Genomic DNA, 13954 nt, shown 5'->3' on the forward strand with positions numbered 1-13954 from the left:
GCTGGGATAGGCTCCAGCGTTCCCTGCGACCCTTGTGAGGATAAGTGGCTCAGAAAATGGATGGATGGATTATTACCAGAGATGTTTAGGTTTTCAATTGTTTTTTTTTTATTTTTTTAATTAATTAAACTTTTTTAAAGCGAGTCCCCACTTCTTACATTAAGGGAACATCCGTCCATTTTCTTAGCCGCTAATCCTCACAAGGGTCGCGGGGTTAAGGGAACATAGAGTTTTAAAAAAAATTGTGATCCTGCGAAGCGTTTAAGGCGTGCGATGAGAATATGCATTAGCGGGCCCAGCACCTGCACAGGAAGTCAACCCCGGTCCGAGGTGAAGCTCGGGCCAGCAACGCCGCCCGGCATCAATGGCCACGTTGTTTTCAGGACAACAGCTGGCCGCCGTTGGAATTCTGCACCTTGTTGCATCAACCGGCTTCTTGGCGCAGCTTAGGGCTTTGCCGTCCATCTGTCGGGCGTCAGTTTACATTTAAGCCCTGGCATTTCACAGGCCTGAACCCCCCCCCCCCCCACCCCCACCCACATAAGCCATCCCACCGGGCAGCCGGCTTTAGCCGCCCAATGATACGAGGGTCAACTTTTTTTTTCATTTGTTCTTCAAACTCAGCAGGGCAAACAGTGTTAGACCGCTGTGAAAGTGAGCTCACGAGACAAATTGTGTGCTCCGTTATACTTCACATTAAAAAAATGATTCCATAATACCCCCCAAAAAATGTGAACTTTATTTGGAAGTACGATTATTTTCTCAAATCCTGGCCGTGCCTCCATTAGACGCCATGCCGCAGTTAGCTATTGATGAATGCCTGCCAAAAAAACAAAAATAAATTGATCTCGGTTCCTAGACGTCGTTATATGCCTTTTGAATGATATTCCGGGAAAAAATGCCTTTTTATAAATAAAGGCTTCACCCATAATAGGATCCACATGTTCTACTGCGTAAATAAACGCTCTAAGCACCTATTTGAGGAAATATGGTGGGGGTGTCAAACATATGGCCAGCAGGCCAAAGCCGGCACACTGGGCGGCACAAGTAGGACGCAATGACTTTGAAAAAAAAAATACAAATACACAAAAAATTGACGTGGTAGAGACTGAGGATAGTTTCGAGAATTACTGTGCTCATGTAGAAAATGGAATGGTAATAATTCACAATTATTCATATGTTTATTTAATTTTACAGTGGTGTAGTATATTTTTCAATTCCAAATACCCATCATTTGTTTTTTGTGAAATCTGAGGTTGTTTTGAAAAATCATTAAAAACAAAAAGTCCGTCAATCTAAAGATTTTCCTAATGTATTTGTTTTGCATTAAAAAAAGTTACGTCATGTCATTATCCAAGCTGCTTATCCTCACAAGGGTTGTGGGAAAACTGGAGCCCATCCCAGCTGGCTTCGGGCGAAAGGCAGACTACGCCCTGAACTGGTCGCCAGTCAGTCCCAGAGGAGATATCGACACCATCACTGAGCGGGAATCGATCCCACGCTGCCCAACACCAAAGGCAGGCGTGTGTACCACTACACCATCAGTGACTCGAAAAAAAAAAAAAAGTTATGGTTAGTTACTATCATATCATGTATGGTGTGATTTTAGCAGTCCGGCCCTGAGTTTGACACCCTAATATACAACATAGAACTTTTTACAGATTGCGTAAAAAAGCTATTCACGTAACAGCTCCAAAATACATGTACGTGAAATATGATAAAACTGTGTAGAGTTAAAATACAAGGATGAATTTTAAAAGTATATAGTTGCAAGGTTCTGAAAAAATTTGGCATTTTGAATTAGGGATGATGCCGTGCAGTGGAAACGCAACCAATTGAATAAACGTGCCGGTTGGTTGATACTGGACTGAAATTGGGACCAGTTCCTGCGACCTTGAGTAGGATAAAAAAGAAAACGGATGGTTGCGTCTTCCGTGAGCGTACGCGCTGGGTGTGTAAATAAATAATCGCTAAAAATACGGGTGAGTCCATTGAAGCGCGACCTCGCAGCTGACTAAGCGCGGCGGAAAAGAATGAGCCTGAGAGGCTTTTAATGCTTTGTCCTGCAACAGGTAAGCGTCAGCATCGCGGCGGGGGATTTTCCTCAGGAGCTTACGCGTATTTACGATGGCGTCGGGTGGCGCTCGGGGCTAATGTGTCGTGTCAGGTAGACGGAAGCTTAGGCCGCCCGGCGGAATCTTCGGCGGGTTTAATTACGCGGCGCGATGAGATTGGCCGGGCGGGAACGACGTCCAAAAGACGGGAGTGTGGAAGTGATTGCAATTCGCTCTAACTAGCGGTGGGAGGCTAGGTTAAAGTACATGAACTAACAATATTTAAGTTCCTGGAGAAATGCAGTTCTCCTTTGCAGTATACATATACAGTAGTACTTCATCTTCTTCTACTTTTTTGGAGTGAAAAAAAAAATCCCAAACTCTGACTCGTTTTTTTTTTCCTGGCTCGTGCTTACTACCAAGTGAATCTACTAACTTTTGTCTGTGTGGGAACAAAAAAAATACAAATTTAGTAATACAGTATAGAGAAAATTCTTTGATATAATCATGTGGCAGGATTAACTCGTTTTAATAACACAAGGGTATGAGTTTTGCTCAACTATTGATCAGGTGACCGTAAAAAAAGGGGACTGGTAGCAGAAAATGCCATATCTCAACATTATTGTTCATTAGATATGAGAATTTTGAATTAGCACGAATCACGGAAGTTGACGCCCATGATTTCCTTTTGCGGGCCACATAAAATGATGTGGTGGACCACATCTGGCCCCCGGGCCTTGAGTTTGACACCGATAGGGTTAGCACATTTGCCACACAGTTCTGAGGACTTGGGCTCAAAACCCGGCCCCGCCTGTGTGGAGTGTGCATGTTCTCTCCGGGCACCCCAGTAGGTAGCTTAATTGAAGACCCCAAATTGCCCGTAGGTGTGAATGTGAATGGTTGTTTGTTTGTATGTGCCCTGCAATTGGCTAGCAACTAGTTCAGGGTGTACCTCGCCGATAGGCTCCGCCACGCCCACGGCCCTCGTGAGGATAAGCAGCTCAGAAAATGGATGAACGGATGGATTTAAAACTCTGCGATATAGTGAGACCGTGAAAATACAACCTTTGGTTTGTTTATTATTAATATTACATAACATTATTATCAGGGGGAACGGTGGCGCAGCTGGAAAGCATTGACTTCACAGTTATGAGGTCCTGGGTTCAATTCCGGACCCGCTTGTGTGGAGTTTGCATGTTCCCCCTCGTGTCTGCGTGGGTTTTCTCCGGGGACTCCGGTGTCATCCCACAAACATGCAACATCAATTGAACACTCTAAATTGCCCGTAGGTGTGATCGTGAGTGCGACTGTTTTGTCTCTATGTGCCCTGCGATTGGCTGACAACCAGTTCAGGGTGTACAACGCCTCCTGCCCGTTGACAGCTGGGATAGGCTCCAGCACTCCCTGCGACTCTTGTGAGGATAAGCGGCAAAGAAAATGGATGGATGGATGGATGGAACAGTAATGTCATTATTATTGGTCGTAGTAATAGCGGTATCTTGGTAAACTTACATCATACTGAGGCATTCAGGTTCCAAGTATAATTCCACTTCACTCACTAAAAATGGTTCATTGGCTAAAACAGGGTCACTTCCGGATAAGAAAATATATTTTAAAAAATGACAAAAAAAGAAATACTGTGACGACAAACACTTGAGTAGACTTCATCTTAAATGATCTGGAAAAGCTTTAAAAAAAAAAAAAAAACATAATCGTCCAGCTAATGTTTCTTTCGGCTTGTCCCTTTCGGGGTCGCCACAGCGTGTCATCTCAGATGAACGCACATATATATATTTGGCACAATTTTTACGCCGGATGCCCTTCCTGACGCAACCCTTCTCAGGGAGTGGAGGCCCCAGTGGGATACGAACCCACAACCCCTGGTTTACCAAACCAGTGCTCTAACCACTGAGCTACAGGGCCTCAATCGTCCAGCTAATGAATCTTTGCTAATCAGTGATGTGGTTTTAAGTGGTCTTGCACCAGAGGGCCTTCGGTTGTTTGAGCACCATTGTCTTACTTTTCCTCAACCGTATCCTTTCCTTTGAGAGCACCCCCCCCCTCAACCCCCCCGCGCTTCACTTTAATTAGCAGTATCCTATTGGAGTGTTGATTTAAATTGAAAAATTCATTCCTTCATTTTAAGGACATTCGTGTGGAGGATCGCGAGAGCCTTCCATAACTTGCTGAGTGTGCAAAGTTGGAGCTTTTGCCAACGGGGGATTACGTCGGGATCGTTGGTCCGACTGAGCGTCCGTCTCAGAGGTAGTCGCGTCGGGCGTGAAAAGCGTCTCATTGACTCGCAGCCAATTTGCAAAAACCTTTACGAGAGAAGCTGACGGATGGAGTGGAGCTCGCGGTAAGGCCGCTCCCCGCTTCTGAGACCACCACCACCTCCCGGTCCTGCCGCATCCGCTAGAGCGATGATCGATATGGCTTAGTGAAGAAAAATGATGGGCTGCGCTACGATGTTCTGGGTAATATCATCATCCCTGTCATCTTAATTAAAGATGCTATCGTTCAATTTGTTAGTGTTTGCCTTTGACCTCGAGAAGGAGGACGTAATGTGAAATAGGAAGCGTAGACTGGACCAAGAAGCTTTCGGTCTCGCGGTTGAAGTTCTTTGCAGTTGGTAGCAACACCGAAATAAACGTGGTATCGTTCCCACTCCGCTAGTTTGGTGGACTACTGGTTACTACTCGACTGAAATTGGTTCCAGTTCCTGTGATCTTACCTTAAAAGAGATAAAATACCAACTACCGTGTAGATTACTTGCTTGTACAAACAAAATATTTACAAAGAAACATTTTGACTGCGAGCAACCAAGTTGGGTTAAGGCGTGTACACAGCTATGGTCTCCATACTGTACTGATATACAGTACTGTACTTCTGTATCTTTTCAGGCGTGGCTTTTCTATCCCTTTTGTGGGTCTATTTAAGGTGTCTTTATACACGGCTGGGGTAATCTCACGCGTAGTTTGTCTTTAAGATCGAGCGCTAACTCATGTGAGCACCTTTGAAAGTGTGCTGCAGTGCTTCTCCAAGTCAGAGTTGTTGCTACAGAGCTCGTGCACCTACGTCATGAAATCACGTGACTTTGGTTTACCTCGCTATATTGCCGGTCAAGCTAAACATTGCTCAATGCTAAGTCGGTTGGAGACGACACGGAATTATGTCTTGTAGCACGACGCCCAGAGTCTTGTCCGATACCGTCAGACATTTAGAAGGTCAAAATAAACAACGGTATGTAGAAAAATTTGATAAACTCGTCATATTTAATGCCGAAGTCATTGTTTTCGCTGATAAAAAAAAAATTGGACTATTAACCCACTTCCGCTTGTCTTGGACAACTGGATCTACACATGGATCTGCTGAGTAAGTCGTCGAGATTTACACGGAAGAGTTTGAAAGCGGAGAAAAGTCTGAATGCGTACAAATACTTCGTTGCTGGATTAATTAACTATGATTGAAAAAAAAAAAAGAGGATGGAGTCGTCTCCACGGAATGTACACGGAAGCGATTGCGGCTACATTTAACCTACGTAAACCTATGCGACAGTTTTGTTTTTAATATGCATTGTTTGAAAGCGTAGAAAAGTCTGGACGCATACAAATACTTTGTTGCTGGATCTGTTCTCAATCGGGAATAAATCCCACACAGTGACGGTTTTGACGGCTGGTCAACGCGGAAGCGTGTTCGGCCACACGTTAACCTTTGCCGGAATCCATCGATCTTTTCATCCATTATTCAATACAAATACCAATATTTAAATAAATGACCCATGGTTTTACACAAACTCGTGTTCATTAACTATGATTGAAAAAAAAAAAAGATGGAATGTACACGGAAGCGATTGCGGCCACACTTCACCTCCGTAAACCTCTGCGACAGACTTTTTTTTAAAAATATGTATTGTACTCAAATGATCCAGCTTGGCATTATAAATACTTTTGGCGATTTTGAGACTGAGAAGAATAATTCCCACCTGAAATGAATTGATCGTTACACAGGCGTGTGCGTATTTTGGTCAGGCACCATCCATCACGTTTAATTGCCGAAATCCATCGATATTTTCTGGTCTTTTCAGCTGTTATTCCATAGAATATCCTCTTTGAATATTTGTCTTTGTCTGTTCTAACAACCAACAACACAACAGGTCTCGGGTATTGTAAATATTCTCCTCCGGTTCAATGTCGAGCAGCTCTTTTTGACCGGCAATATGGCGACGTGAAAACGGCGGCGTCACGTGCACGAGCCCTATTGGTTATGAAACCACCGGGACGCATTTCCTCTGCACGTTTTGGTCATTTCACGTTAGTCGTTTTGACTTTCCGTAACAAGGAACAAAGCAACAACAAAGCCGACCGCGAAGGAGTGTCTGAGGACCCAAGTGACCAGATGATTCGTTTAATTATGCAGTGAAAATCAATCACGAAGGTGGCGACATGGGCGGTATGCGGAGCCAGGAGTACGTCATCGTAGCACGTGACTAAAACCAGAGATGAGATCCGCAGCTTTCCCCACGCAGCACCTTTTTTTCTTTTGACACACACGCGGCAGGCGACGGACAAGCTACGCGGAGGTGCTGCACGAGGCGATACGTCGGTCGCGTGATGCGATGCGGGCGTTGTCGACCGTGGGACTACGAAGTTCCCTCTACGATGGATGTGCCTACCTCGGTTCGTGGTCCTGAACAAAATTGACGTCGAGGGGTAAAAAAAAAAAAAAGTTCAATGACGAATTAATTTCAAGAAGTCCTCCGCGCAACCCAAAGATGGTGATCACACAATTACTCTTTAGTTAGTTCTGCTACCGTCGCTCAGATTTGAAGTCGGAAGAACACGGGGGCAAAACCGGAGTGGAACAAACCCTCCAAGTGCACAGCGGGAATTGAATTGCAGGCCTGAAAAATGTTAATCCTACTCCCAGCTGCACCCTCATGCCTAGTTATTAGGACTGCCATCACCTGCAAGCTGTGCGGTGGAAATGGCGCCCCGAAGAAAAGCGGCAATAACGGTGCGGTGCCAGATTTAAGTGGATTGCCTGCCTTTGTATTTGAAGTCGTGCGTGGGGAAAAGTGTACAGACATCATAGGCTGCTCCCAGTTTTTGCTTTCAAGTCTGTTCATCCCATGATCCTTTGTGGCGAATTTATAGGAATAGCGTGACACGAGAATGCCGTCCTTTTAAAAACGTATCGACGGTTGAACTTGATGTTGACTTTCTAACGCCGTGATGCGCCGTATGTGCTCGTTCCCCAAGGTAACCGATACGATGGCGGCTCGGGAAGCGACTGGGCACAGCTTCCTGGTGACGTGCTTGCGGCCCATCCTGATCCTGCTGCTGAGCGCCGTGCTGTCCGGCTCGACCACCGGCTGCCCGTCTCGCTGTGAATGCAACGCCCCGGAGCGCTCCGTGATGTGCCACCGCAAGAAGCTCATGACGGTTCCCGAGGGAATCCCCGCAGAAACCCGGCTGCTGGACCTCAGCAAGAACCGCATAAGAACCATCAACCCCGACGAGTTCTCCAACTTTGGCAACCTGGAGCACTTGGAGCTCAGCGAGAACACGATCTCCACCATTGAACCCGGCGCATTCAACAACCTTTTCGGCTTACGGACATTGGGGCTCCGTAGCAACAAGCTAAAGCTGATCCAGCTTGGCGTCTTCACGGGCCTGAGCAACCTCACTCAGCTGGACATAAGTGAGAACAAGATCGTCATCCTGCTGGACTATATGTTCCAGGATTTGTACAACCTGCGTTCCTTGGAGGTGGGCGATAACGACCTGGTTTTTATCTCCCACCGGGCTTTTCACGGCCTGAGTAGCCTCGAGCACCTGAGTCTCGAGAAGTGCAACCTGTCCTCTGTGCCGACAGAGGCCTTTACCCACCTGCACAGTCTGATCACACTCAGGCTGCACCACCTCAACATCAATATCATACGGGATTATTCCTTTAAACGTCTCTTTAGGCTCAAAGTGTTGGAAATTGCCAATTGGCCATATTTGGATACAATGACCCCAAATTGTTTGTATGGATTAAACCTGACCTCCCTGACCATAGCAAATGCTAACCTGACCACCATTCCTTACGTTGCCCTAAGGCACTTGGTCTACTTGCGTTTTCTTAACCTTTCCTATAACCCGATCCACACCATCGACGGAAATAAGCTCCACGATCTTCTGCGTCTTCAGGAGTTTCACCTGGTCGGAGGGCGACTGGCCATGATCGAGCCCTACTCTTTCCGGGGTCTCAATTACCTGAAGATTCTCAACGTGTCTGGGAACTCCCTGACCACGTTAGAGGAGTCTGCATTCCATTCCGTCGGCAATCTGGAGACTCTGGCCTTGTACGACAACCCCCTGGCCTGCGACTGTCGCATGTTGTGGGTATTCCGGCGGCGCTGGAGACTCAACTTCAACCGGCAGCAGCCGACCTGCGCCTCCCCTGAATTTGTCCAAGGAAAAGAGTTCAAGGACTTCCCGGACGTCCTGCAACCCAACTACTTCACCTGCCGCAAATCCAGGATTAGGGATCGCAAACCGCAGCAGCAGTTTGTCGACGAGGGAGCCATCGTTCACTTCGCTTGCGAGGCGGACGGCGATCCGGCTCCGGCCATCATGTGGCTCTCCCCGCAGAAGAAGCTCATCACCACCAAAACTATCGGAAGGATCTCCGTGCTGCCAGACGGCAGCCTCGAGGTCCGCTACGCGCAGATCCAGGACAATGGAACGTACGTGTGTATAGCGAGCAACGCGGGCGGGAATGACACCGCCCTGGCTCACCTGCACATTCACAGCTACTCGCCCGACTGGCCGTTCCAGCCCAACAAGACTTTCGCCTTCATCTCCAACCAGCCCGCAGAAACTGGCGCTAACGACACGCGAGCTAACGTCCCTTTCCCCTTCGACATAAAGACGTTGATCATTGCGACCACGATGGGCTTCATTTCCTTTCTGGGCGTCGTCCTGTTTTGCCTGGTGCTGCTCTTCCTTTGGAGCCGAGGCAAAGGCAACACCAAGCACAACATCGAGATCGAGTACGTGCCGCGCAAGTCGGACGCTGGCATGAGCAGCGGCGCGGTGGACGCTCCTCGCAAATTCAACATGAAAATGATTTAAAAAGAAAGGTCACGTAAGACATTGCTGAGTACTAAGTACTGGATCCTGGCGTGTTCGCACAGAGATTGACTTAAGAACTCTTAGAACGGCGGTCACTGACTTTCAAACGAGAGGAAATGAAAGCATGCCCGCCGCAACAAGGCATTAGTGAGGTCCACGTCGCTCGTGGGATGATTTTAATGAACGTCACGTTCGTCATAAAAAGTTCATGTTCCTGTGGTATAAAAAAAAAACATAATTGACGAGAATTACACTCATCCAAGCTGCTGGAATGCGAGAGGTAGATGTTTTTTGGCCACTGCTATTTTGCGTCTGTGTTTCTTTAATTTGAATCCGCACCACCCACCCCCCAACACCCTGAGGCAACGTCAAGTTATGAATGATGTCAGGAGGGGGGATGAAACGCCCGTGACGCATTTGAAGTTCAAAAAATCCATAGATTTAATCACGCCGTTCTTTTGAACCTGTGAGTCTTTTGTCTGACTTTTATGATTTTTTGACAACTGTTAATAGTCCCAACCATTGATCAGAAATGCTCTCATATGTAAAGGACGCGTCAGAAGATGAGGACACGTTGTTTGGATATTGTTATGAATCGGTATTGATGCGCAAAGGGGCTTCCGTTTTTTGGAAATAGCTCAATGGATAACCACGGCAACGCAACATTTTACAAACAAGTACACATGCAAAAAAAGAAAAAGAACAACCACAACTAATATTTGAGAGGAAAAAAAGATGTTTTTTGTCTTTTTTTTATTCTAACCCTAACCCTCCTGTGTGGAGTTTACATGTTCTACCCGCGTTTCTCTGGGCACTCCGGTTTCCTCCCATATCCCAAAAACATGCAACATTAATTGGAGACTCTCAATTGCCCCAAGGTGTGATCGTGATCGCGGTTGTTTGTCTCCATGTGCCCTGTGATTGGCCGGCAACCAGTTCAGGGTATACCCCGCCCCCTGCCCAAAGATAGCTGTGATAGGCTCCAGCACTCCCCGTGACCCTTGTGAGGATAACCGGCTAAGAAAATGGATGGATGGATGGATGGATGGATGGATGGATGGATGGATGGATAGATTACTAAATTAACATCACTACAGAATAAATCAAACCAGCAGAAATTTTAGAATGTTGCAGTCCTTGAGGTAAAATATTAAAATGGAGAGATTTAAGATTCAATAGGAATAAATTAAGCATTAAAACACCACAACAGGAAAAATTATTATACTGTTTATAGTCCCACTCACATTATTTTGAAGGAAAACCCCCCCAAAAAGAAAATTAAAAACACCTGTTAAATGATAAAATAAAAAACTTGAATAAAAAAATAAATAACATAAAATAATAAAACGTAATAATAATAATAATAAAAAAATAACATTCATAAAATTAAATAAATAAAATAATAAAAATAATTTAAAAAATAGTTAAATGGATAAAAAAAGTAAAGCTGCTATAAACACAACTGTAATTTTTACGACGCACCACTGGCTCATTAAATTTGTTCCAATATAACAGAGCTGCAGGTGTAAAAAAATAAAATAAAAAATGAAAAAGAATTTGTATTTTTTCAAGGCACTGAACATTGTTTGAAATACCTGACATGACACACTGCTACCATATTTTAGAAGACTTAATTGGTTGTGCTGGGACAACAAAGTAGTCTTTGATTATCAAATTTATGTTCCCACAAAGTAAAGAATTGTGGCATGAATCAGACAGAAGTGTAATTACATGCTGTATATTGATAATTCTCCTATTGAACAGCTTTTGGTTATCAAAAAACAATGGCACCATTTGTGTTGGAAATGATTGTGAGGAGGAAAAGTGACTTCCATTGTTTTTTTTTTTTTCCAAGTGTGTAATATTTCATCCCTGGTATCATCCAAGCCATGGAATTGATCATTTGCAGGTTTGCTTACTCCTCCCCCCACGAATGTCACCATGTTTAAGTCAGAGGACGCCAAGAGACTCCGTCGTCCTCCGTAAGGTTCTTCTCGCCTTAGTTTTGTAGTCGAACACTGTGGACAGCCGGCCTTCGCAAAAACCGCGCCGGGCTCAAGAAGGCCCCACGCGTTCGTCGTAATGGACCTCGCTGCCGACGTAATGGGCTGCGGGAATGCGGGCGGCGGCTGCGGCGGCGACGCAGATGGTTTCACCCGTGGATGCAATGTGAAGCAGCTTTGGTGTAATCCCTTTTGCATAAAGGAGGTGAAGAAAAAAAAAAGAGGACAAAACGACCGTGCAAATGGCTCACAGCTTCTGGATGCTGTCTGTGTGTTCGAGGTGTGGCTACTGTACCCGGCATCTTTTAGTCCCGAGTGAACTAGGATTCTGTGTTTTGTTTTGTTTTGTTTTTTTTAATTTTCCCTTTTATTCTTTTTGACCCTGGACTATATCGATCATGTTAGTCCAAGCCAACTTTTTACAAAAAAAATAAAATAAAACAAAATCACCCAAAAAAAAATATATATATATATGGAAAAAAACGTTCAAATTGTTCTGTGCAATAAAGGTAATATGCAGATTTTTTTTTTTAATTAACAAAATTTTGTTGATGTTGACTTGTTGACAATATGGTATGTTGTATTAAACAATCTATGGATTTTTTTTTTTAAGTCTGTGGTTCTGTCTTCTTTTACCAGAGCCGGTTCTGCTCCGCCAACTGCAACGGTGCCTTGAAATGCAAGTTTCATTTTCCGAGCACACTCTTATCTCAAAACATCTCGACTTAACTGAAATTGATGGAAATTGTAATTAATCTGTTAAAAAAAAAATGTAATATTTGCTCTTGACAATAACTTGCAAAGAGAAAATTTGTCACTCCTTTTTCTTCTGTGGTGTTTTTAAGTAGTTTCGAACCAGTTTAACGGTCCATTAGCGCCACGTACGGATATTGTCGGTCCACTGCAAGCTGTTGTGAAGTTTGCTGGCGCCATCTAGTGGTGGGGTCTGAAACATACATGTAGCTCAGATTTTTGCTTGCGTTTCGAGACATTTCTTTCCATATTCCCGGCCGCTTATCCTCACAAGGGGTGCGGAAGAGCTGGAGCCTATCCCAGCTAAGTTCAGGCGAAAGGCGGACTACACCCTGAACTGGTCGGCGGTCAATCGAAGGACACGGAAGCTCTTTTCGAAGACAACAGCCCACAATCGAGTGAAATGACCTGGGCAATATTACCCTATCATTTCGAAACATATTTCTGATGCTATGCGATCCCTTCTAAGGAAAAACAAGCTCCCCTGTAGCGTTCTTAGGAGGACCCATGCCTGGGGGAAAAGTTCCTATCTCCTCACGCACGCAGGCAAACCACCTCCGCATCGGGGCTGAGGCGGAAGCCTTCGCCGGCGAGCCCAACACGAAAGCCTTCGCCAGCGAGCCCAATGCGGAAGCTGTCCAACGCAAACAGGCACATTTATCACCCCTGTCTTACGTACGCGGATCTTTTGTTACGTGATGGGCGACGGATTATGCAGTCCCCCCCCCCCCCTGCAAACTATTTTATTTTATTTTAGTAACTATATACACACCTACATGTCATTTGGAACCCACGAAGCTCTCGTCCTTTGCACCCGTGCAATCCATTTTTCACGACAAAAGGGGTCTTTTGTAAAAGTATGAAGAGCGGATCCATCCTCCCGAGTGTTCAAGCAGGATCCAGCAATGCAACGAGCCGGCATTTTGGCGAACACGAAGGAGCAAAGAGCTACCTTCCAGCTGGTAAAACAGGTAGAAACATACGAGACCGCCTGAGCGGGTGTCTGCTACTAACATCACTTCCTGCTCCTTCTCGAAAACAAATCCCTCGAGAGGATTTTCATGGCAGGAGTGACAAAAAGCCATATACGTTAAAATCATGTTGTGTGGTACAAAAAAACCGATGGGTCCATTCCGACTGCTTTACATTAATAACATGCTAAAAATCATGCATTTCACGACAGTGGACCTTTAATGTAAAACAATAAAGTGAGGAATTGAAGCTTTCCAGATTTGTGCTTGAATGTGATGTGGATAGGCATCAAACAGCCTTAGCATGCTGCGTCTGTCGGGTCACCTTTGGGACATCGGGCATTCCCGATTTCTCTAGCGAAGCACGATCGTTTGTCGTGTGACTTCAAACTAGACACGCAAAAGTGTGAAGCGAGAAGCTATTCTTGGGTGTTTGGAGCCCCCCCCCCCCCCCCCCCCCCGGGGAGTCGTAGGAGAAGCTTCCCTCACATATTCGATGTGTCGTTACAATTCTGGGTCGGGAACGGGCTGATGGATTCAGTATGAAAATGCATATACACACACATGCACGCACACGGATGCATACACCTCTGGGTGCTCCCCCCGAACTGATCCACAGCCTTCAGCGTTGCTTATGAGTCGCGTCTATATTTGGGAAACACTTTACTCATCAGTGGCCCAACGAGATACTTAAATGCAAAATGAAACGTTTTCTCCGCACCACGTGGAGAACAATTCCCAGCGTTTAGCGGGAATTGCTGGAGTGGCTCGTGAGCCGATATCGTCGCGTTTGTTTTTCTTCAAAATTCATATCGCGCGAGCCGTCAAGCACCAAACGAGTCAGCGGCAAGGACAAAATTAAAGCTTTGGCGTTGGCACAGACGATCTGGCAAATTTTTCACGAGCGCAATCCACATATTCAGCTCGGCTGTTCATCTCTTTCTTACAAATATGGAAGCCATCCAAGAGGTTATTAATAAACTTGCTTTCCAACAGCAAAAGATTTATTGCCAACAAACATTGCATTTTTACAACAAACAATTTCCCACACA

At 45.3% G+C, this 13954-nt stretch overlaps 1 protein-coding gene across 4 annotated transcripts in view; it reads left to right on the forward strand.

Annotated features, from left to right (window-relative positions):
- Positions 1-9924, forward strand: part of lingo1a (leucine rich repeat and Ig domain containing 1a) — a 153980-nt gene extending 144056 nt beyond the window's left edge. For all 4 annotated transcript variants that reach the window (XM_061822041.1, XM_061822039.1, XM_061822038.1 and 1 more), the window contains one exon: positions 7316-9924. In XM_061822041.1, the coding sequence (XP_061678025.1) occupies positions 7328-9175 (1848 nt within the window). In that variant the 5' untranslated portion in view covers positions 7316-7327 and the 3' untranslated portion in view covers positions 9176-9924. The remainder of the gene's footprint in view (positions 1-7315) is intronic.
- Positions 9925-13954: the final 4030 nt, after the last annotated feature.

Source organism: Syngnathoides biaculeatus, chromosome 6, assembly GCF_019802595.1.
Source record: "Syngnathoides biaculeatus isolate LvHL_M chromosome 6, ASM1980259v1, whole genome shotgun sequence".
Classification (NCBI taxonomy): Eukaryota; Metazoa; Chordata; class Actinopteri; order Syngnathiformes; family Syngnathidae; genus Syngnathoides; species Syngnathoides biaculeatus.